This window comes from Dermacentor andersoni, chromosome 1 (assembly GCF_023375885.2).
Source record: "Dermacentor andersoni chromosome 1, qqDerAnde1_hic_scaffold, whole genome shotgun sequence".
Lineage (NCBI taxonomy): Eukaryota > Metazoa > Arthropoda > Arachnida > Ixodida > Ixodidae > Dermacentor > Dermacentor andersoni.
In genome coordinates, this window is record NC_092814.1 from 347282178 (window position 1) to 347305935 (window position 23758).

At 44.5% G+C, this 23758-nt stretch overlaps 1 protein-coding gene across 5 annotated transcripts in view; it reads left to right on the forward strand.

The window, feature by feature from the left end:
* Positions 1 to 23758, forward strand: part of LOC126516515 (histone acetyltransferase KAT5-like) — a 135474-nt gene that overhangs the window by 66899 nt on the left and 44817 nt on the right. For all 5 annotated transcript variants that reach the window (XM_055063926.2, XM_055063923.2, XM_050166645.3 and 2 more), the window contains 4 exons: positions 7033 to 7086; positions 10524 to 10610; positions 18633 to 18695; positions 23249 to 23389. In XM_055063926.2, the coding sequence (XP_054919901.1) occupies positions 7033 to 7086; positions 10524 to 10610; positions 18633 to 18695; positions 23249 to 23389 (345 nt within the window). The remainder of the gene's footprint in view (positions 1 to 7032; positions 7087 to 10523; positions 10611 to 18632; positions 18696 to 23248; positions 23390 to 23758) is intronic.

Below are 23758 nucleotides of genomic sequence, written 5' to 3' on the forward strand. Positions count from 1 at the left end.
GACACCATCCTACCTTCTGTGCCCCACGTTGCCACTGAGTACACCCGTGAAGTCATCAATCGCGCTCGTATGGCGCGTCAAGTCGCCCGATCTCTCCTATTAGCCTCGCAGCATCTGCAAAAAGAGTGTTACGACCAGTGCCATCGCAATGTTCAGTTCGCCCCAGGTGCTTGGGTGCTGCTTTGGTCACCATGTCGTCGGGTCGGCCTCTCCCAGAAGCTCCTCTCTCACTACACAGGGCCTTATGAAGTCCTACGTCAAGTTAACAACATCAATTACGAGATTGCGCCGTTACAGTTTCATCCATCCTCAAGTCCGCTGCCTGTTGATGTCATGCACGTTTCGCGGCTGAGGCCATACTTCACTCGCAGTTCTTCGCCTACCATGCGCCGAAACAGCGCTTCACCACCCGGGGGTCCTGTTACAGAAGGATGACAGAAGAGAGAGAGGAAGAAGAAGATTGCGAAATGCTGGCTGCTGCGTGTTGTTGCTTGTCAGCCACCTTGACCATATTGACTTTGCTTGTATATATACTGTATATATATTCAGTCTATACTCCCAACATCCCCGTGACAATATTGTTATGAGCTAGTTGTTCAGCAGATATAGAAGAAGACGCTGAAGTGTAGTGCGGACAAGAGGAGGACGAACTAGGGTCTATCGTCTGGCATCTTTGTTGTTGCTGCCCCACTTTTAGTCTCCTTGTACATAGTGTAAATAAATCCCCTTTTCTGTAGATCTCCCTGTAACATCTTGGTGGCGTTGCGGGGTACATCACGAGCCCATCACGGAACTACGCAGTGGACATCTTGCGGGCCATTCGACCATGCCGACGGAGAGGCCCGCTGCTTTGGCTTCAGCTACCACAACACTAATTGTTTTGACCCAACTTCAAGACCCTAGCTCCTTCTGACACCATGGACGTCGAATACTGGCTAATCAAATCCGAACAAGCCAGCAAGAACAACTAGTAGGACACGACTATAATGCTGGCAAACATTATTACCTCAAGGGAACGGCCCGTGTTTGGTTTCAAAAACATGAGGAGGAATTGACCAGTTGGGATATCTGCAAGCAAAAACTGCAGGGACTCTTTCGGAAGCCAGTTGAGTACCAGCGAGCCGCCAAGAAGGAACTTACATGCTGGTCCCAAACATCTACTGAACCACATGTTGTGTGCATTCAAGATGTATTTGCACTCTGTTGGCGGGTTGACGACAAGATGCCCAAAGCTGACAGTCAGCCACATTCTTAAAGGCATCGCCAACAACGCCTTTAATTTACTTGTGTACAAGGACTGCTCGACTGTCAGTGAAATTAGAAGAGAGTGTAAACGCTTTGAAGAAGCAAAGAGCTGTCATGTCTCGCAACAATTCGTTCGGCTCCCTAATATCGCCGCTACCTCATCATGTGAAGATGTCCAGCCGCCTGGTGCTGAAAACTTGCTGCGTCTTGTCAGGCACGAGATTGAGGCTGTGTCTCCATCGGTTGCTCAAGCTCGTTCTTGCCACGAGTCCCACCTGGAAGCATCTTAGATTCAACCAGTCGTACATGAAGAGCTGGCAAACGCAGGCATCTGTCCCTGTAAGTAGCCCTACGGTCAGCAATTTCTTTCGGTGTCCCTGCCCACAATCAACCTATCTCGGAAACCGCGACCCAAATTGGTGGTGCACACATGACAGCGGGCCGATATGCTTTAACTGCAATGGGACAGGTCATATTTCCTGCCATTGTTCCTATGGTTGGCTTTCGTCTCCTCGTCCCGCATACACTTACCCCCTGGAAGAGAGCCTTTCCTCACCTTTTTATGCCGGCAATGACCCGCTGCACTATAATGTTGCTGCTCCGACTCCATGCTGCGACCGCCCCTCGCCGTCCCCATAGAACCGGCGTTCTCGCTCACCAATTGCACGTCGCTCGCCGTTGCCATGCCCTCGCCATCCCACTTCAGAAAACTGACCAGAGCAGCTCCCGGAGGTGATGCTGCATTGGTTGACCAACCCGGAAATCCTCTGTTGACCCTGGCCACCTGACAAGACCTTTAGGACATAGAAGTGGACAGCGTGCCTCTTTCGGCACTCATAGACACGAGGGCGCAATTATTAGTTATGAGCGCTCGCCTTTTTCGTCATGCCTGCAAGGTTCTGATGCCTGCGGCGTCACCTATCATTTGTGTCGCCTACAGTGGTACATCTTGCTTCATTGGCATGTGTACTGCGCGTGTGAGCTTCGCTAGCCACCAGACGTTGGTTCTGTTTGTTGTTCTGCACCAGTATCCACACGAAGTCATCCTCGCACATGACTTTGAGTACACATCCGCCTGCCCTTGTTGACTGCTCTTCTGGCCTTCTGCAGTAGGAACTTCCTTCTATACCCGATCTCACCAGCGAGTCACCACTGCGCTTGTGTCGCGGAGTTTGTTCGCCTTCAACCAGCTTCTGTGACGTATGTCACACTGACCTCAGATCCCATGGTTTGTGATGGCGACTACGTGGCCTCTTCTTCCCTAGGCGCTCTTTTGACAAGGTGTGTAGCTCTCCCTCACTCCGCTGTGGCTGCTACTGCGAACCGGCATGTATTCCTATTCTGAACTTTGGACGCACACAATTGCTTCCCGAGGGTATCATGCTGGGCAGCATAGTGCCTTTAAATGTACACGACCTTCTGGCCCACATTATCGATGCCCTGACACTAGCACTTCATTTGACACCCATTTTGACGCAATGATTGCCCCAGACCTTTCAACTGCTCAGTCTGACAACCTTCGTCGCTTGCTAGTTGCTTACAGCAACGTTTTCGATTTTGCTTTGCCCCATCTGAGCCAGATAATGGTAGTGACTCATCTCACTGACATCGTGAATGCCAATGCCATCCATAGGCATCCTTACCGCATGTCTGCGACTGAATGCCGAGTAATCCAAACGGAAGTCAAGAAAATGCTTACCAAGGACATTATCAAACCATTTACGAGTCCTTGGGCATCCCCTGTGGTGCTTGTCAGAAAAAAAAAAGCACCTGGTGATTCTGTGTCGACTATTGGCTTCTAAACAAGATTACTAAAGACGTGTACCCTTTGCCGTGAATTGACAGCGCCCTTGACTCTCTGCGCGGCGCACAGTACTTTTCTTCTATAGGCTTTTGATCCAGCTACTGGCAAATCGCCATTGATGAAAAAGACATGGAGGAGACCGCCTTTATGCACCCAATGGGCTCCACCAGTTCAAGGTTATGCCATTTGGCTTGTGAATGCCCCAGAAACATTCGAGCAAATGATGGATTCCCTTCTTTGCAGTTTCAAGTGGTCTACCTTGCCTGTGCTATCTCAATGACGTCATTTTCTCGCCTACATTCTCCAGTCATCTACATAGACTCTCGGCTATTCTGTGCGTCCTTCGCAATGCTGGTCTTCAAGTTAACTGTGCCAAGTGCTGCTTTAGGCGCTGAGAGATCACTGTACTTGGCCGTCTTGTCGATGCTACAGGTATACAGCCTGACCCTACCCAAGTTAGCGCCGTTACCAACTTTCCGACACCTCGTTCTACTTGGGACGTTCATGCCTTTTTTGGTCTTTGTTCTTATTTTCTGCATTTTGTGAAAAATTTTGCAGAAATAGCACAACCCCTAACCAGCCCTCTTAATAAAGAGGTGACTTTTTCCTGGAGTCCTGAACAAGTGTCCGCCTTCTCACAGCTGATGGGACTACTAACATCACCACTAGTGTTTGCTCACTTCAATGACTCTGCAGCTACAGAAATCCATACCGATGCCAGTGGCCATGGTATTGGCACAGTTCTAGCCCAACGCCAGCATGGTCAGGACTGCGAAACTATTCGATCACAGAGAGAGAGTGCCTCGCTCTTGTCTCGGCCATCACCAGATTTCACCCTTACCTCGGTGGCCGACCCTTCACTGTCATTACTGGCCACCATGCTCTCTGCTGACTGTCTGCTCTCAAAGATCCAACTGGTCGCCTTGGTCATTGCACACTGCGACTTCGAGAATATTCATGTACCGTCGTTTACAAATCTGGCTGCTTGCACCAGGATGCCTACTGCCTCTCCAGGTACCCCATAGATCCACCGGACACTGCCCTAAGCGACTCCAGCCCTTTTGTCTTTTCATTTCTCAACTCTTCAACATCGCTGCTGAACAATGCCTTGACACGTCTCTATGCAAGATCATCGAAAATTTGTACTCCCACACTCCTGATCCTTCTCTCCGTCTTTTTGTACTCCAAAATGACACGATACATCATTGCAGTTTACTCCACAACGGTCCTGACCTGTTGCTTGTCATCCCGACTCACTACCGTTTACTGTCCTGGCGCAGCTGCACGACGCACCAAAGGTGAGCCATCTGGGTGTGTCACACACATATGACCGTGCACGCCGCCCTTTTTATTGGCCTGGGATGTCCCACTCAGTGCACTGTTACATGGGCTCGTGCGACCTTTGCCAGCGCAGGAAAAGGTTGACACTGCCACCTGCAGGCCATGTTTAGCCTCTGGACATTCCGCATGAGCCATTTCACCATGTCGGCCTCAATTTACTTGGTCCATTTTCCTTATCCGCCTCTGGAAACATGTAGGTCACCGTTGCCACAGATTATGCAATGTGGTTTGCCATTATGCATGCACTCCCCACTAGCTGTGCCGCCGACATTGCATACTTCTTGCTGCATAACATCATGCTCCAGCACGGGGCCCCTCGGCAGCTGCTAACTGAACAGGGCAGACAGTTCCTGTCGAGGGTGATTGATGGCATTCTAAAATCCTGCGCGACACAACATAAATTGACTGCAGCCTACCATCCACAGACAAATGACTTGACAGAATGCCTGAACAGCACACTTACCGACATGTTGGCCACGTATGTGTCGGACCACCACCAGGACTGGAACGCTGCATTATCCTTTGTGACATTTGCGTACAACACTTCCAAGCATGAGGCTGCTGGTTATTCGCCTTTTTTTCTTTTATATGGTCACAATCTTACATTACCCATGGACACCCTGGTGCCTTCTTCTGGGTGCTCACCCACTGAATATGCTCGAGATCCTATAGCCCGTGCTGACCAAGCATGTCAAGTTGCTTGCACTCGATTTTCTGAGTCCCAAATCCACCAGCAGTCTCACTACAACAGCTACCATAGGACCACCTACTTTGTCCCTGGATCGCTAGTCCTCCTGTAGTCCCCAGCATGACGTGTCAGAGTACACGAAAAACTGCTTTTCCAGTACACCAGTCAATATTGCGTGTGCCGCCAAGTGGCTGATGTCACTTATGAAATTGCTCCACTGCTGCCTTCATCATCATCTGCTCATCCCTGCATGAACATTGTACACGTTGTCCATCTCAAGACCTATTGTGCCTCGGACATCCCTTAATACCTTGTGCGCTTGTTCTTTCATGTAGCTTTGATCACCTGCACAGAATCGGTGATTTCGCTGCCGGAGGGCTAGTGTTATAAGCCAGTGGTCCTGCGGATATAGAAGATGCTGAATTGTAGAGCCAACAAGAGGAGGACCGAGTGAGGTCTATCATTCAGCATCTTTGTTGTTGCTGCCCCACTTTTAGTCTCCTTGCATAGTGTAAGTAAATCCCCTTTTCTGTAGATCTCCCCGTAATGATATCTTTTGCTTCTATATGTCAGTGCATTACTTGCCTACTCTTTCCAGTATTGTTGCTGACATCATCAGCAGCAGCAGCAGCCATCATCACTGTCTTGTGCCAGCTGACTCCATCCTGTGGCTGTGCATTTCCTCATTTCATTGCACCACCTAATTTTCTGGTGTTTTCAATTGTGCGTCTATTTCTTAGCACCCATTCTATATCTCCAATGGACCATTGGTTATTTGCCCTACACATTACATAACCTGCCCACCTCTTTCTTTTATTTTTTTTATGCCAACTAGAATATCTGCTACCCCTGTTTGCTGTCTAGTCCACACTGCTCTCTTTTAAGGTTACACATAACCTTTTTAATTTGAAAGCTTGTTGCATAGTTCTTCAATTCTTCTCTAGCTTTCTTGTTGAGCTCAAGTGTCTGCCCAAATGTTAGTACCAGTAAAACACATTGACAGTGCACTTACCGGGCATATTTGAGACATTTCCATCTAGGATCACTATAGCCCACATATGCTTCTGATTCATCCTATATGGATAAGGCACTGCTGCGTTTAAATGTGGTATAACAATGTGCAGTATGGAATACATCCTCTGCGCAATATTTGAGCACAATTGAGTCAGCTATTAAACTGGAAGAACTACTTACAAAAGGCTGCCCTTATTTACACAGTGTGTGTGTGTGTGTGTGTGTGTGTGTGTGTGTGTGTGTGTGTGTGTTTTTCTCATTCAAGGAAAAGTTCTGTAGGTCCGGTGCATAGGTAGTTAAAGAAATGAAAGGACACACTTACGAAAGTTGAATTTTTTGTTTTACCGTTTCGGCCGTGGCACGGCCTTTGTCAGAATAAACACAAATACAAGTGCGCATTCGCTTTTATGGGCATGCACACGTGGGCATAATGAGCAGTATGTGCACGTGTACACTTGCAAAAAATAAAAGAAAAAAAGTGCAGCAGTAAGTATAACTTATGATCATGACCGCACCATGATCGGGAAGTACAAGAATCCTTTCTCATTCATAAATTTAACACTGTGTCATCCAGTATCAACAAGAGGGTAGGAAAAATGTTGTGCCTTTCTGCCATATCTTGGTGTGTATGTTCTTGTACAGAATTGACAAAGCATGCCAAATCAATTTGTTCCTAGTTTTGCCATGTCGCAGTTGATATCATTCTGTAACTTCATGTACAATCATCGTGATACCATAATGATATTTCATACATATCATTTATCGTGCTTAAGTTGTACACACTGCTGCACTTTTTTCCTTTATTATTTGCAAGTGCACACGTGCATGTACTGTGAAGGCCGTGCCACGGCCGAAACGTTAAAACATTAAAAAAGCAATTTTCATAAGTGCGCTATATATATCCTGTTGCTGCTCTGTCTGAATTTCTTTTAATGTGCAGGTGAAGTCATCGCCACTCGAGTCACCAACGGGCGTAATGATTTCACCCAAGAAGGTAATGATAGTCTTTAGCTCTTAAATATTTCTTTCTTGTGCCAGTATCTCATGTTCTCATTGTCGCTTTTTTGTGTGTCATTGTAGTTATGTGTCGCTGTATTGTGGTCCTTGGCTGTTTATAAGGAAAATGGCGAGAAGTGGTTGGCAGCCTGGCAGCACTGCAGAAGGCCAAGTCTCAGTAGGGCCTGGCTGTCATTTCTCACCCAGGGTACCCGCGGGCCCAAATGAAAGTGCCAGCTGTATGTTGAAATTGAATTTGCATAAACTTGGAGTGCAATGCCAGTCACGTGGCTCTGAAGCCTTGTGCAAGTAATATTCCTGTATGTAATATTTCAGACAGAATGACAGTTGGGAACAAATTTCTTCAGCAGGCAGCAATGCAGCCAAGATGCTGCTATCACTAAAGAAAAAGTTAACACTTGCCTCCCCAATTGTATTTAAGAATTATTTTCCGTCATCAAATGGGTCCAAGAATGAACATGTTTCCAGCTGGTATAATGGAATGCCTGCTGTGCTTCCCTATTGTGTCACCGCTGCATAAATATTTGTCATTGTATGCCAGCATTGTATTCTTGCTGTCTCCTGCAGTTTGGTCTACAGAAGAGGATGTGCTGGCTGTAAGAAATATAATCAGACTTCTTGCCTCTCTAAAGTAAACCAGAAGAAAATCCAGGAGCAAGACAAGACCCATTATTGTATAGAACTTTGGCAAGGATGTTTGTAGTAGACACGTAAATAATAAAAATTTTGAAAGATCCCTCACCAGGTTTTTGCATAGCAAACAGACAAGTGCGGTGTATAAATCGTGTTTCAACGATCATGTCTCCGAGCCACTCCACAGCACGAAAACGGTTCAGATTTAAAAAGAAAGCTTGTGCACCCTACCTTTGAAACCATCCAGTGCAGAATGTGCAATACCACCAGTGAAAGTATGCTACACTGCGAAAAATGAAAAGGAGAAAAAAAGAAGAGGCTGTGCTCATGAATTCGATGCTATGTAGTCACTCAGTTCGTTATAGGAGAAGGCAAGGAAGGAAGGAATGTCGCTTACGTATGCTAGTTGAGGCAAAGGAAGAGAGCGTTTATGCTTGCAATCAACTCAACTCCTGGCAGCATATCAATGCTACATTTCAATTCCTTGTATATCCTCTAATCTTCAACAGTTTGAAAATTTTTTTGCTGTAAGATGCTCCCTGGACAGCACCTTACACATTCCAGTGTATCAGGGGTGGAGCCAGTGAGTGGGGGGCACACCAGGCACACGTTCCGCCCCCCTCCTTTTAAATTTTGGTGTACCAAGATTCCACCTGGCCAGCCCCCCCTCCCCCTGCGCGTGCTTAGCACATCATCTAGCCAGAAAGGCCATGCGCGCGTGCTGCCAAAAGCCCCCCTCCGAGAAAAAGTTCCTGGCTATTCCTTCGGTGTATAACTACGATTTGCAATGGGACCTGGTGAAGAGTCCTTTAGTGTAGTGTATAATGCATTGCATTGCTTATTCTTTAAGTAGAATTGTTTCATGGTCACCATCCTAAATATTGTCCTTCAACCTAAGAAGTTGGGGAAGGAAGGGGGATGGTGGACTTGACTTGTACAGGATAAAGAGTAGAGCATTCTATGCATAAATTTTCCTTCCTTTATTGGCTCTGTCAGTCTTAAATGTTCTGTGAAGTTGTGCCTCAAGCTTTCCTCCAAAAGCTAGCTTGTTGCCCTGCTTTGTTCAAGACCACTGTCCACTCCCTTCTTACATAGGCTTTTCTAATGGTAATGAGCCCAAAAAGATGGAACAAAGATCTAATACATACTTTCTTTTACTTCCAGTATCTAAAATAATTATGCTAGTACCAGGGCCCTGGTTTGAAACTCCATGCATTCTTTTTTTTAGATTGTGTTAATGCAGTCAGGTTGTGTTAAATTACTGCCCTATATTTGTGCTAACTTTTCCTCATTTTCAGCGTGTTCACAGCATTTCAAACAAGGCTTGCTGTGCAGGAACGTTAGGGCTTTATCTACTGTATCGTAGACACCACATGGAAATCTTCTCAGCATGTCATATATAGTAAAAGAATGCATGCCATACATGTTCTGCTTTTGTGCGAGGCCATGTGTGTGTTGAGCAATGAGGCTATTTATATGTGTTTCAACAACACTTCAGCTCATATTGAGACACTAGCAAAACACGTTATCTGCCACTTGGCAATGGCACATACTTTGTGCTAGCTGGTTTTTCTTTACAGGCTGTTTTATATGGGTAGGCACTATGGCCGAGAGTCGTTTTTGGCATCTGAGCAGTTTACCACTAATAGGGCTGCTTGAACTGTTGGAATGCCTTAGAGGAAATTTGTTCTGAACCATTAGAATATGTCCTTGGAGGGCAAAGACAGGTCAAGCTTTGATGTTGCTTATAGCTTTAAAAAAAACTGCAGTTGTATTGGCTCCAGTGTTTAAAGATAGGGGCTGTTCTGGCACTCTGTACCTTGTACAAAATGAATTGAAAAAATTCTTGGAGCCCAAGAGTAGTTGGGTTGTAGTGCATTTAAATGTCTTCATTGGAGAAAAACCTATGAAGTTACCTGCTGAGAATACTAGAAGCAAATCTGGTGCTCCGTTGTTCAACCACAGTAGGAATTATGATACTACAGGGATATCTTTACAGTTTAGTGGGAGTGCATTAATAAATCTCATAGCAGTTTCTTTCGATGCTCTTCGAGGTTCAGTTTCGTTGTGTGCTACCTTCGCAACATTGCTGAATGAGGCTAGTGGGCGACATAAAATGAATTTCAAATGACAAGTATATTCAAGAAGGTCGCTTGAGTCTAGAAGCACAAACTTCAGGCAAATCTGGGAGCAGTTCGTCATTCCTCTGCTGGCCTATCTCCCACAGTGGTAGTATGTAACATACACTGATTCCAGGTTTTTTACCCTGAGTTCGACACCGAATAGAAATTTTGTATACTGCAATGACACAATTCTCACTAGAAAAAATGGTAAGTTGATAATGACCATGGTGGAAATACATGCCGTCCTAGTTTCTTATTTTTTTCTTGTTGTCTCCCCCTGCAGTAGCTCAGTGACTAATGCCATTTTGTTTGCTGCTAAGCACGTGGTTTGGGGTTGAATCCTGGCCGCAGCTGCTGAATTCCAGTGGGGATGGTGTGCAGAAACAGTGAGCACTAGTGTGCTATGATTTGGCTGCACGTTATAGAACCCCAGGTGGTTAATAGTCGGTGTCCCCCAACTATGCCGTTCCTCATGACGCACTGAGCAGTCTCTGGAAGGTAAACAGCACATTTTTTGTTGTTGTATTGTTGCTTGCCATGCTTTAATTATGTGGTGCTTTGCCCTTCATCCTCACAACCATGACTAGGTTGATATTGCTGCTGTTCTCTACAGTTTTCCTTTTTCTTTGTGTCTTTTTTTTTTCTTGTATCTTTAAAGGCCCTTCCTTCAACCAGTAGGGAATCTTCAACTAAGAGATCTCCTGGCAGGCCACCCGCTCTCGGGGCTATGAAAGATGCTCAGGAGGTATGGCAGTAGCATTTTGAATGATTATTAGTTGCCTTTTTTTCTTTGCCATTTCTCTGCTTTCTTTTATGGTGGTACGAGATGTTAGAAAATTTGATAAAATGGTGAGCCCCCAATGGACTGTTATCTAGCTTCTAAAACAATAAATTTGAAAATAAAATTTTAAACATGCTTCACTGGGGATTTTTTAAAATATTTATCATATCACATAGGTGAGATGGAATTTTCAAGTGCACTACCTACGTTGTACATTCATGTTGACATGAAATAACAGACATTTTCATAAGTCTGTTATAGCCAGTTGAATGTGGGAAAATGTTTGGTGTAAGAATCTTGAAGCACTGAACAAAAGAACACCCTCTGGCCTTCTTTGTATATATATATTACTTCGCAGTTTTTCTAGCCTGTTCAAAGATTTCTTTTAAAGGATGTTGTGTAACGTCGATGATGCACAATATACAGGAGGCCTAAATAGACCCCGTTGAAAGCTTTGATGTGCAGCAATATGCAAGTAGACACAGTGTCCAATGTGTATAATACACCACCAAAAATTATATCATCATAATAACCATGCAACAATATACTAAATCTATGCAATTTTTAACAGTTACAGACAGTAATGTAACATGCTGCATAGGAAAAGGCCCAGTCTATAGGTGAATGTCAGCAGCAAACAAACATTCACATGATGTCGTCAAACACTAACCAATGCATTTAACCCCATATTTTTCTAATCAGTTCTTTGAAAAATAATGTTCCTAAAACAACTCTTTTTTTGTGCTCAGTAAAGTTTATATACAAAAGAATGTCCGGAAATGCATTTAAAACAATCTTCTGTTTGAAGACCACTGAAAAAAAGTCAGTTTCGCCCACAAGGCAAAAAATCGATTGCGATAGCAAATTAGTGCACAGCTACACAAAGTAAGGATAGTATTTTTATCGGCTGTATAAACTTGGAAACATTCGCTTACTAACTGAATTAGCCAGCATATGGTGTCAGCACGCACGAGCAAACATGAACATATTACACTCAATGAGCACGGACACTCCCTGTCAAAATGCTGGTGTGAGAAAGCACAGCAGCAGCGAGCGAAGTGACCTTGGCGCGGTTTACCGCTTCAACACAAGAGCGGCAAGCACACAGCATGCACAAAGGTATGAGCCGTCCGCAGATCATTTTCAAGATATGGCACACGCTACTGCACGACTTCAGAGTCGAAGTCGCCCCAAAGCTGCCGCCCCGCCCCCTCTCCCGTGCTGCCTTCCCACTTGCCTCCATATATGGCGCACGAGAATGAGCCGCGATTATCAGTTCCCCTTGCACCCGGTCACGAAATGCGCAGTTGCTGCTAGGGCATGCCACCTCTGCTCCTTCCTATCTCTCCACGGCCTTTTGCACAATGGAAAATGGTGCATTTGCTCTTCGCTTTCTTCGTTTGCGCATGCCAGATTGAGCCGCGATCGTTGGCTTCCCTCACGCGCTTTCACTCGCACATACAGCATACAACATGCGGTGACGGTGTTATCGCCCTTGGGCTTTTATACAGAACATCACGGTGACAGCCAAAATCCGCTTGGAGTATCCATACAATTGCTATCGCAATAAAAGTGTTATTCAGAACTAAAGGAATGTTTGCCTCAACATAGTAGAGAGCTAGCTGGGCTAGTTGATACACATTGTGAAGGAATACAAAGCAATGGACACAGAAAACCTATGACACCACAAGCACTTGTGGTGCCTAGGTGTTCTGTGTCCGTTTCTATGCATTTCTTCACAATGAATGTCAGCCTCTGTACAACATGCAGTGGATATAATAAATGTTCTTGATATAAAGCAAGCATAATAAATCTCCAAATGTCTGGCATTGCAACAACTTAGAAGCTTGGGAAACTTGATTTACTTGCATTCACTTGCATCCATTGCCTTCTCAGCGAGATGTCCTCTTTATCAGGCAACTTAGGACCATCATTGGGCAGCTGTTTCATTGCTATCACTCTCAGACTTTAAAGTTACTTCTTCCTAGTTGAAAAGGACATATTTCAATGTTTGCTTTTTGCAGTTGTGCAAACATGTAGCAAAACATGCAGCACAAGAAGTAGTGCTTGATGAGGAGAACACCATTTCTCTTGTTATCAGTCTTAACAGTGTCCACATATCTGTGCTGTATTGCAAGTTACGTGCAAGTGAATAAGTGTGGTGGTGCTACGTCAATGCGCTGCAAGCAAAAAAAATTTATTATGTATCTTTTACATTGGCATTGTGAAAAGAGAGAAAAGTTTGATGATATGAAAAGCAGAGAGATCAGTCTGAGGTACATTCTTGAGGCCAGCTAGATTGCACTGGGGTGAGAGGAAATAAAGAGACAATATGGCTGACGACGACAGAGAAGAGGCAAAGCATAAAATGGATGGGTCTACTCATAGCCTACAGTTCAGGCCATACTTAAAAAAACAAATCAAAATAAAGCCTGAATGGCCTACAAGTGAGCTGTCAGACTACTTTGACACTTTTATATTCGAATAAGGTTCTGGGTCGATAAAAATTTAAAGCTGGACAGCTACACATCTGACTTGAAGCAAAGACACCTGGACACTGCACACAGAGCTGAACTCATAATTCAATAAATGTCTTTGAAAGTAGTTATCAGCAAACTCGAATGAGTGGCACTGATGACCTACTCTGTTATTGTGAGAAGCAACATTAGGATCACCACTTGTACTTTCTTGTGCAAGATGACAGGTACAAGTGGCTGCACTAGCTTTGGATAATGTGTGTTAGCTCTCCTCTGCGGTAATGCTAGAGCGTCGCACTTTATCAGCTTCCTGTAGTTTTTGTAAGCATGTTCTGTCAGCGCTGCCTGCACAGGTACTGCAGCTTTGATGGGTCAGGCAGCGATGACGAGTGAACACCAATGGCAAGCACGCAAAATAAGCAGGCTGAGCACCATTGCACGTGTTGGTTCTTCCCAGTTCGCAGCAAGCGATGGCCGCCACCTGCAAGCACTACAAATTATGGTTATTGTTCTGAAAGTGCTAGAGGATGAATGAGCTGAGGGCTAGGTAAACGAATTAGGGGGATTGTGAAAGATTGAGAGGATGTACATGACTGCAGTGAGAGCAGGGCAGGGAAATGGAGGAGTAATCGCACATCTAAATCTGCACACGGCAACACATATCTATATGTATAGATAGGGATTGTCACAGACAGTGTTAGCTTCTTTGAAAGTCGGCTGGAATTTTGTTGAGTTGTGGCTTCAACATGCAAATTTCTCTTACTCCTCTCACCGCATTCCTCCTCTCACCACATCCCTTATAATTTCTTCACATGGGATAGGCCCAGTTTTTATTACTTTATCTCTGGAATTGGCCCGCTTTAGTTAATGAGAAACAAACCGAGCAGGCTTGCCAAAACCCAGGCAGGAAGGCAAAAAAAGCTGCACTTCCATGAAAGAATCATTCACTTAAAGACATATGGTATTTGTTCCACTGTTTGTATTTAGGTACCATTTGTTGTTTCCTTCCTTGCTTTTTATTTATGCAGCTGATAAAGCTTTACTACAGAAAAGGATTGCACCCAGCAAAGCATATGTATGTAAATACTCATTGCGAGTTCCATCTGTATGCAAACTGGTGAAACGTAGATTAAAAAAAACTGAAGAACTTCAATAAAAATAAATTCTTGAAAATTCAAGTTCAATAAAACAAAAATAATCAGAAAAGGGTGTTAACATTTCAGTCACAGTGCCACAATTATATTTAAAAATATTAAAACTAATTAGTAGGAGGTAATGATATCGCATACTAATAAATGACCAAAAGTGCATGGCCTGCATGCCAGCACCTGCTTCTGGTGCCACAAGGTTCAAGGTGGAAATCCAGTACTTTCCAGCATTCTGTAAAAATGTATACGAAAAGAAAATCCACACAAGCAGAATGCCGAGATGAAATGTTCATCTTGATAGGCAACTTGCTCGAGCGGCTTGTCACCCACGAAAGTGCCAAACACATAACACTGCCAGATACTTAGAAATAAGCATTGTAAATGAGAAATATCTCGGGTGGCAGATATGGAACGCCCTTTGAACAACTGACCATTAAACCCTCGTTTGGTCAGTTGCTCCCAAGTTTTCAAGTACTGCATGGTGCCTGTGGTTAAAAAAGGTTTTCCACATCTGCCACCTTGGTCGTGAAAGGTGCTGGGCTGGCTGACACTGCCAGCGCTAATCTTGTACACATACACAAATACCAAGAAAGTGGGCAACCACCAGAGTAGTTTGATTTTGTATGGCATTGCTCGTTTAATGCAAGAGATGTAGGCTTGGCTCCCACCTGTGACAAAATTTCTCATCCACTTTCATTTCCCTCATCTTTGTTTTAGCAGTCCGGGTAAAATATCTAGCTAGCCACAGGACATAACTTCGGTAAGATGGGTGGTGTCTACCATTTAATCTTCTTGTTCTCCTTCCTTCGAATTCTGGCACAAACACATGAGGGGGTTATTGGCCATGGTTCAGTGGAAGCATAATATGAACTTCTTGCTTCCTGTAAACTTATTGGTCTGTACTAGCCATATTTAATTAATAGTGAATGTAAATAATTTTCTGTTTCTGTTTCTTGAATAATGGTCATGCCAATTTTGACGAAGATGCTATATTACGAAAATAATAGGATTCAGTGTTAATATTGAGGAAACTGGGCTTAACATGAGTCTCCCAGTCACAATGACGTACTCATGTACAATCTGACAAACTTCCTTTAGGGCTCGGCCAAGGGTATTTGCCCCAAAAGATAAAATGTTAATCACTGAGAGAGGAAGGCTCATACGCGATAGGGCTTGCTCTAAGTAGATCTTTCTTTTGGAATTATATTTTTGCAGAAGAGGAGGAAATGGCCGTGTTTCTATATCCCCACATTATGCACAAAGGTTCGATGGTGCGAATCCACACCTAGCCGTGTACAGATTTAGTTGAGGTATTCGACTTCATAATAGTGCAATGGAAACATTGCATTGCTGAGAGGGACAAGCCCAGACATTCCAGGGGAACGCTAAATGTTTGTAATACAGTGCAGCAAGGAGGGGACTTTTTCTACCTAGGACTAGTTGTCACCTTCGGAATCTTGTTACCGCCAGCAAAGTAAGGTTGGGTATAAAGAAATTTAGTGGCCCGCCAAGCGCTGTGTTTGCTAAACTGTCTGCAGTCTCATTAAGTGCTAGTCCACAATGTCCATGTATCCACAAAAAAATGGATTTCTTTAACATGATGTGGAATAAAAAGTGTAGCGATCGGTGCAGTAAAGTATTTGTGCTTTCTAGCGACATAAGAACTGACAGGCAGTCTCCGAGCAATATTATGTGTGACACATTTTTCTGAATTTTGCATACGACCAAGCATATGGCCATGAATTCGGCCACATAACTTGGTGGGTAATCGGGAAGACAAATAGCAAAGCTCCATGATAGTGTTTGAGAGCAAATGCCTATCACTGATTTCTCATCTTCTTGTGAAGTGTCCGTGGATACTGCATTGTATGAGGGAAAATCTTCCAGATTCAAGAGTCCGACTAGTGCCTGTTTGGCTATGAATTTAGCATTCTTTGGTGAGACATTATCAAACTTGCAAGTATATGCTTTTATAAAAGTGACACATTGAACTCATCGTAGGTTAATGTTAATAGTATTTGCTAAGACTGCGTAAACACAACTTGGGGGAGCTTGTATCTTGGCCACATAGAATAAAAAAGATAGTGCCAGTTGTGCGACAAACAACGGGTAACTTGTCCTGAAAACATGTTTGTATGCTCTAAGAAAAGTTTTTACTGTTAGCAGCTCAAATCTTGATGCAAAATCTGGCATGATCTGGTGCGATTTGCACCACAGTTGCGACAACACGTCGCAGATTTGCAGGCTCTGCCGCTGTATCCGAAATGCCAACAGATCTTCCACTGGACAGGGCGTGTTTCCAAACGATCTACCCTATAGATAATAGGCCTTACCTTTAGCTCCGTAGGAAACGACGTTCCAGCAAATGTTGCTATTATGGACTCTGCCAGCACTTGAGTGCCGTCAACCGCCCTGTGGCAGCGGTACACTGAAACAATCCCCGCATCAGCTTTTTGGAAGTCCTCTAGTACTTCCCAGGGAGACCAAGGTGGGTCCACACCACGAACAGTACCCTTTGTACTTGCCAGTTTCTCTGGGATGTAGGCCTTTACCGGTAACAATGCGAAGGTTGTGCATCAGAGAAAGTCGAGACACACAAACCAGATCTGAAGATTTGCAAATGATTCCCCTTCTGCCAAACGATTTGACCTCTGAAATTTCAGACTCATCAAACCGCCCTTTCTCGCAGCTGCTCTGCTCTGGAAGCAACTGGGCTTTTGCGTGACCACTACAGCGCCATTTGTGAGGCAATACAAGCTTCGTTTGAAAAGTCTGGTATCTATTGCATTAACAAAAAAATGGTATTTGCACTCTCTGCTATTTACATTTTCACAGTACTGCTTAGCATCTCTGCTTCATGCTCTAGTTTGGTGAAGCAATCGCTCATGGCAAGTGCATGGAACAGTCACCTCTAAACAAAGGCAGTATGCCACAGCTTGCTTCACATCTGTTCAGGTGCTTGCTCATATTGACAGTGCCAGTCAATAGAAAAAAAAAAAAACACAAACTGCATTGAATATTCTGTGCCCATTTCTGTGTCTCATGCACAAGCTTCCACAGCATTGAATTGACTTTCTTTTATGTTGTTGATAGATGGCATGCCTGCCTTTACATAATCATAGAAACAAAAGTGTCAATCTTGCAGTCACACAAACAAATGCATACAGTTGAAAACATGTGAAGCGTAAAAAATCTGTGCGTTTAAGGAAACCAATGAAAATAAGCAATACGGAGCTACAAAGAAAGTCTCCAAGTCATAAATTAACTTGTCACATCTTATCCTGAAACACCCAGTCAGACCATGACAACTGAGTGACTTCGTGGCATCAGCAAATGGTGTGTGACCCGCCGTGGTGGCTTAGTGGCTGTGGTGTCGAGCTGCTAGGCACGAGGTGATGAGATCACATCCCGGCCACTGCGGCCGCATTTCGATGGGGGCAAAAAGCAAAAGCACCCATGTTCCATGCATTGGGGGCATGTTAAAGATCCCCTGGTGGTCAAAATTAATCCAGAGTCCCCCACTAAGGTGTGCTTCATAATCAAATTGTGGTTTTGGCATGTAAAAGCCCAGCATTCAATTCAATTCAAATCTGTGCTGGTATATCGTTGCCCAGAGCTTATTTTTGAGCCAACGATGCATGCGATTGGGGACATTACTTAGTAATAACTGTAACCAAAGCATCTGTCACTCTTGAAATTTAAGAAACTTGTTTAAAGTCTAGCACAGCTCTTTGTGCCACTTTCATAAAAGAGCATGCAAATGATGGGAACACACTTGTCATGCTATGCAAAAATAATATATTTCCTCCTCACCTGGCAGCGGCGCTGTTGGCCTGTCTAAGCATGATAGCTCTGACTGACACGATCCTCTCCTAAGGGATACATCTTTTTTTTTTTTTTTTTTGCAATTCAGTTTGACTCTGAGGAGCCTTTTATTACATACTGTTACTTTTGTGTAGGTATGTAATTTATTGGACTGGCTTTTTAACATGGAGAGTCAAATGGGCTGTTATGGGCAAAAGAAACATGAGCAAGTTTGGGCTAACTAGGACACTCAATAATTTCCGCTTTCATCACTTAGTATGATGTTGTCATTATGCCAGCTTGCATGCCTGATAAGGACTACACTACATATTTGGCAGCCTGATAGTATGCAGTGGTGGGAAATCTATATATCTTATAATTCAATAGGTTTAGATCTTTTTTTTAATTTGAATGAGCAATTTTAGTGTCCTTGGGAGGCCATAGATGTAGGAAATAGCAAGGTGTTACCAAAACATTTTTACAGCACTGGTTGCTGTTGTTTACATAAGGCACATTTATCTGGAAACATTACAGGATGTTTTGAATTTGTCTTGCAGGGGGAAGTGTCTTCAAAGAAGACTGTCGGAAGAAAGAGGAAAGCCCCTGCCAAAGAAGTTGAGGTAGGTTTATTTTTCAGTTTATGGCTTAATTGAGTTGTTCTTGGACAGCACTCTTGGTTCTTGGCTGATTTCGTTTTTTGCTTGTGTTCTGTATTTGCGTTTCTTTGTTTCTTTATTTGCGCTCAAATTGGCCTCATTATTCTTGGCAGTGCCATGGTAACTTCACATACATGCACGTGCAAAAGTGACTGTAGACCCCCAGCCTTTTTCAAACTGCAATGGGGCATCACCTGACATAAGAGTTGCGTAAGTGTCTTGTGGGGCCTGTGCAACAACCTAAAGTAGAAAAGACGTTTTTGCTTGCTGATGCATAACTGGGGGTCAAAACTAGAATGGTGGGACTGTTACTTTTGCACACAAGTATAGATGGCTGCAAGATTGTTGGCAAAATTATGACAGGTGCATCCTTCCTGCACCTAGGTGATGTCAGTCAGAAATTGCTAGTAATGTTCACAAAGTAGCAATAAAATAATGTATAAACTGGAAAAACATGCCCCACCTGTGTAAAAAAAAATGGCTTAGCCTGCTGCAAGTGTAACAGGCACAAGATCGTTACTTTGTGGCAACGCTGCAGTTGCAGACACCAGCCTGTTCTGGTACTCTTAAATGCCTGGAGGGAAGAAAGGCCTTCACAACCCCCAAGCAGTACAATGTGGTGCCGAGAACTGAAGTGCTCTCACAAGGCCTAAGAACACCTTTAGTTTTATAACTGTATATACCGTATTTTCTTGCATAATAAACACACTTTCTTCCCCAAAAATATGCACAAAGTTGGGGGATGCATCCATTACACGCGTTGAAATTTTTTTTTCTGCTGCCACTTCTAAAAATGTAAATTTCGCCCGAAATGCGAACCATTGATGGTGGTAGCAAATGTGTTGGCAGCTACACGAAGTAAGAATAGTAGTTTTATCGGCCGTGTAAACTTGTAAAGATTCGCTTCAATGCAAACTTAGTGGCGAGAATGCAGCACGCACAAAGGCATGAGCCACCATTGACTCAGCCCCAACGCAGATCACTTTGAAGATAGGGTACACCACGGCATGCAATGTGCAGTTGCTGCCGGAGTAAACTCCCCTACCCGGCGCCATGCGCGCAACGGGTAGGGGAGTTTGTACTCCCTTGCACGCGGGAGATTGAGCCAAGATTGTCGGTGCCCCTCAGGCACAGTTGTGCAATACGCAGTTGCCAGAGTACAACGCCTCCACCCCTCCCCCTCACAGGGCCTTTTGCATGACGAAAGATGGCGCACAAGATTGAGCCGTGATCATCGGCTTCCCTCGCGTGCTTTCACTCGCACCTACACCATGCAGCGCGCGGTGACGATGTCAGCAAAAATGCACCTGGAATGTCCATATAATTGCTATCGCAATAAGAGTAGGAGACACGGTAGGAATTCGGCGTTCGACACGGCCACACCCGCCGTGTCGAACCCGCCGGACACCATAAAAGACACACTTCTTGATTGGAAAAGTGAGGGCTGTGTTCATTACGCAAGTAAATACGGCGTGTGTGCGTGTGTGTGTGCGTGTGTGAGAGCGTGCAGAATTATGTTTTACATACCATTCTCCATAAATGCTTATGGGGTAACAGAGGTTGGGAACACTTTAATTTCTTCACAGTGCAGGTATGCAGTTTGGATTTGACAGGTGTATGACTACGGTAGTCTGCTCCATTACAGGCTGCATGTCTGCCTAGACCGTGAGAAGATTTACTTTTCCGTTGTATAAATCTTCATGGTTGGTAGTACTCACATGTGCATCAGTTATACCCTTTTTTTTACATTACAACCTGAAGTTGGCTATGTAGATTTTTGTTGGTCAGTCACATTGAATTGGAATGAAAGGTACAGGGACCTGGACAACAGCACTGTGCGTCTGTCATTCCTTCTTATGTCTGTGTCCCCATGTTCTTCTACACTTCATTCCTATACAACCTAAAGGCTTGCATAGATATTGCATTTCAACCTGTAAGTAGATATGCTGGTCAAATACAGTTAAACCTCGATATGACGAAGTCGGCAATTTCCTTCACTATATCGAAATTTCATTATATTGGAATTCTCCCTTTTGTGCAAATAAGTACTGTCGTCGATGGATTTTTCTTACACAGAAGGGGCCGCAAACGTTTCCGAATTATCAGTCAAATAATGAAAGTGAACTCGGGGATGTATTCTGCGACGATCACTTAAGTGATACTATCGCCTTCGCATGACGTAGTGCTCAGCCAGCCAATCAGTGCATGCCTGACGGCATTACTATCGTCAGAAGTGATTGTTGCAGAATAAGTCTCTTAAATGAGAAAAAATTCATTTTGGTAAATATAAAAGATACCCTATCTTTCTTCGCTGACCCTCAAATTCAACAAAGCTATTATTGACGTGGCATGAAATCCTATCACACAGTTTCATGCCACGTCGACGATATCTTCACATTGGCGATATGAAGCGAAGCCAGCCATGCTTTTGCGATCACTGCTGATAGTGTCGCCCACAGTGGGACGGCGCTATCATGAAAAGCGTTGGCAGCAGAAATGAATGCTTCGTCTGCCTATCGCTTCAACGCATCTCCCAAACTCATTACGCAACCTCCAGCACTAGACATGCGGGAAGGCAGCACACAAGGCCACGCCATCTCAGCTCGCCCAGTGTTTGCACGTACGGCAGATTACCTGTAAAACAGGGCACGCAGGCTGCTTAAGTGCTCGGGCACGCTGACAGCCATGAGCAGCCACAGCCGCACTACAAAAGAAGACGTCTGCCAACCTGCCACCCTCACACGCGTTTTATCACTTTAATGAGAGCTCACTCCCCTTCTTCTTTCTCCTTGCTCACATGGGAAGACAACTCTCACCAAGCCACCATCCTTTTCAGCTCATCCTTGCACGATTTCACTCCCATCTAAAGCACTCAGCGCACGGGGTGCAGTAGGATTCTATCGCACTTGGACTTTATACAGAACATGACGCTGCTCCACTTTGGCAGTTGCTCTCGCTCGTATGGCACATAATTTAAGAGGTGTGTTCACAAGAAGCTGCATGTAATTCAACCATTTGACCATCTGTGTCCACGAAAGTTTCCATTTATTGTCTCTGGATTCCTTTGGGTAGCAGTGAAATTTCTTTGTATTTAAATCATGTATAAACACACTTTCCCTCATTGCTGTTCATAATACATGTTCTGTGGCCAAGAAGTCATAACCAACTAAATGCTTTGTTATATTGAGAGTTTTGTTCTGCACTTGAACCTCATCATAACAAAACACAATGTAACGCAATAATTGATTTAGTGAAGTAAATGCAATTCCCCTTGAAATTTCCCTAGAGATCTGTTTATTTTAAACCTCATTTTAACGAAGTGAAATTGTTTTGTCAATGGATATAACGAAGTAGATTTGTCTCTGAAACCAAAAATGCTGACCGTTGCGCTCCGAGCACATCACTTTCCGCAGAGTTCTGCACTCGTTCGGCGTGGCAGTTCAAAATTCCCATGTCGAATATGCCGTCAAGTAGCACTGGTCTTTCTCACCGACGCGTGTAGCTGCACGCAGGGTGGCCACCCACAAGCAGCACTTCTTTTTATATTGCACCTCTCTCTCGCTGCAGCAGGTAGCTGGTGAAGCTAGGTGCACCCTCCAAGATTGCCATCTCTGCGGCCACGCCTAGGTGCACTGCAGTACGTATTCATGATGATGATTGCACATGGTATGGTAAAAACTAGTACCCTCTACAGGGAGAGAGAAGTTGAGGTTTTGAGGCCACCACAACAACATCTCTCTCCCTGCGACGTGCCGCGCTGTGCTGACGCAGCTAGGCATGACCACCGAGATTGCATGAAGCCGGCACGAGCCAGCCAAGGTAAGCTGGTGCGCTCACACAGTGGAGCTGCAGGACCATGGGAAAACAAAGGATCAGATAGTTTGGCTTTCAAAGTCTCAACGCTTCTGCGTATATGTCCGTGTTTCTGACCCTGTGCCAGGCTTTGTTGGCCATATACTTCGAAGTGTTTTACGACAATATGAGGCAGCCAAGTGGACAGCAGTAGCGAAAGATCGTCACATTAGAACATAAGGGCGCTATCGTGACGGCTGTCGCGTCAGGTGCTAAAAAGTCATGTGTTGCACATGCTGAGGAGTCTTTTGCTTTGTTTTATTGAATTTTCATCTGATACACAGCTGCATATAGTGGTTCGGCGGGCCACAGAGCTGTAGTTTTCTTTGCATGTTTAAAGTTATGCATGCCATTGGGCATATAGTGCAGTAAATGACAGTAGTCGGTATAACGAAGCAACACATATAACAAAGTAGTTTTGGCTTACCCTTCAACTTTGTTATAACGAGGTTCGAGTGTATTAAAGTTCACTACATCAAGGTTTACTTGTGCACTATTTTCTTAGGGTTTTTGGTGTCTTGTGAAGGAAAAGAATGTTTTCAGCAAATTGTCATAAACTGGGCACAAATGTTTACAAAATTTACACTACTCCTTTGCCACAGACTAGTTCAGGCATGTGCATTCCTACTACACTTGCAAATCACTTCCTCTCTTTGGCCGCGCAGGAACACCCGGAAGCTTCAGGCTCACGTGCAGGAGGCAGCATGGCGGCACAGAATGACGTGGTGTCGCGGGTGAAGAACATTTACATGATTGAACTGGGCCAATATGGCATCAAGCCGTGGTACTTCTCTCCCTACCCAGAGGTAGGTTAGAGAAGGGACACCCACACGGAGCGCTATGTCATTTGTGGGCAGCTGAGGCATCGAGTTGTGCCTAGAGATTGAATTGTGCTCATTTTGGGCGCAATATTGACTCTGACAGCATTGTGAACATTGTGAACCACTCCTTGGAAAGCGAAAAAACTCCAGCAAGAAAATTTTGCTCGGCGGAAGATCAGGCCGATGCCCATGGCCAATTAAAGAGTGGACAGCCCGATCTCGGCCATCTGGGTAGGGCTGGGCTTGGTTTTCGCAAATGGCCAGCCCGTTTGCCAACTACCAGTTGGCGCCTGACAGACGACACTGGGCTGGTGTCATGACCACTGATTAAATTATTGTGGCCACCTTCTGCCA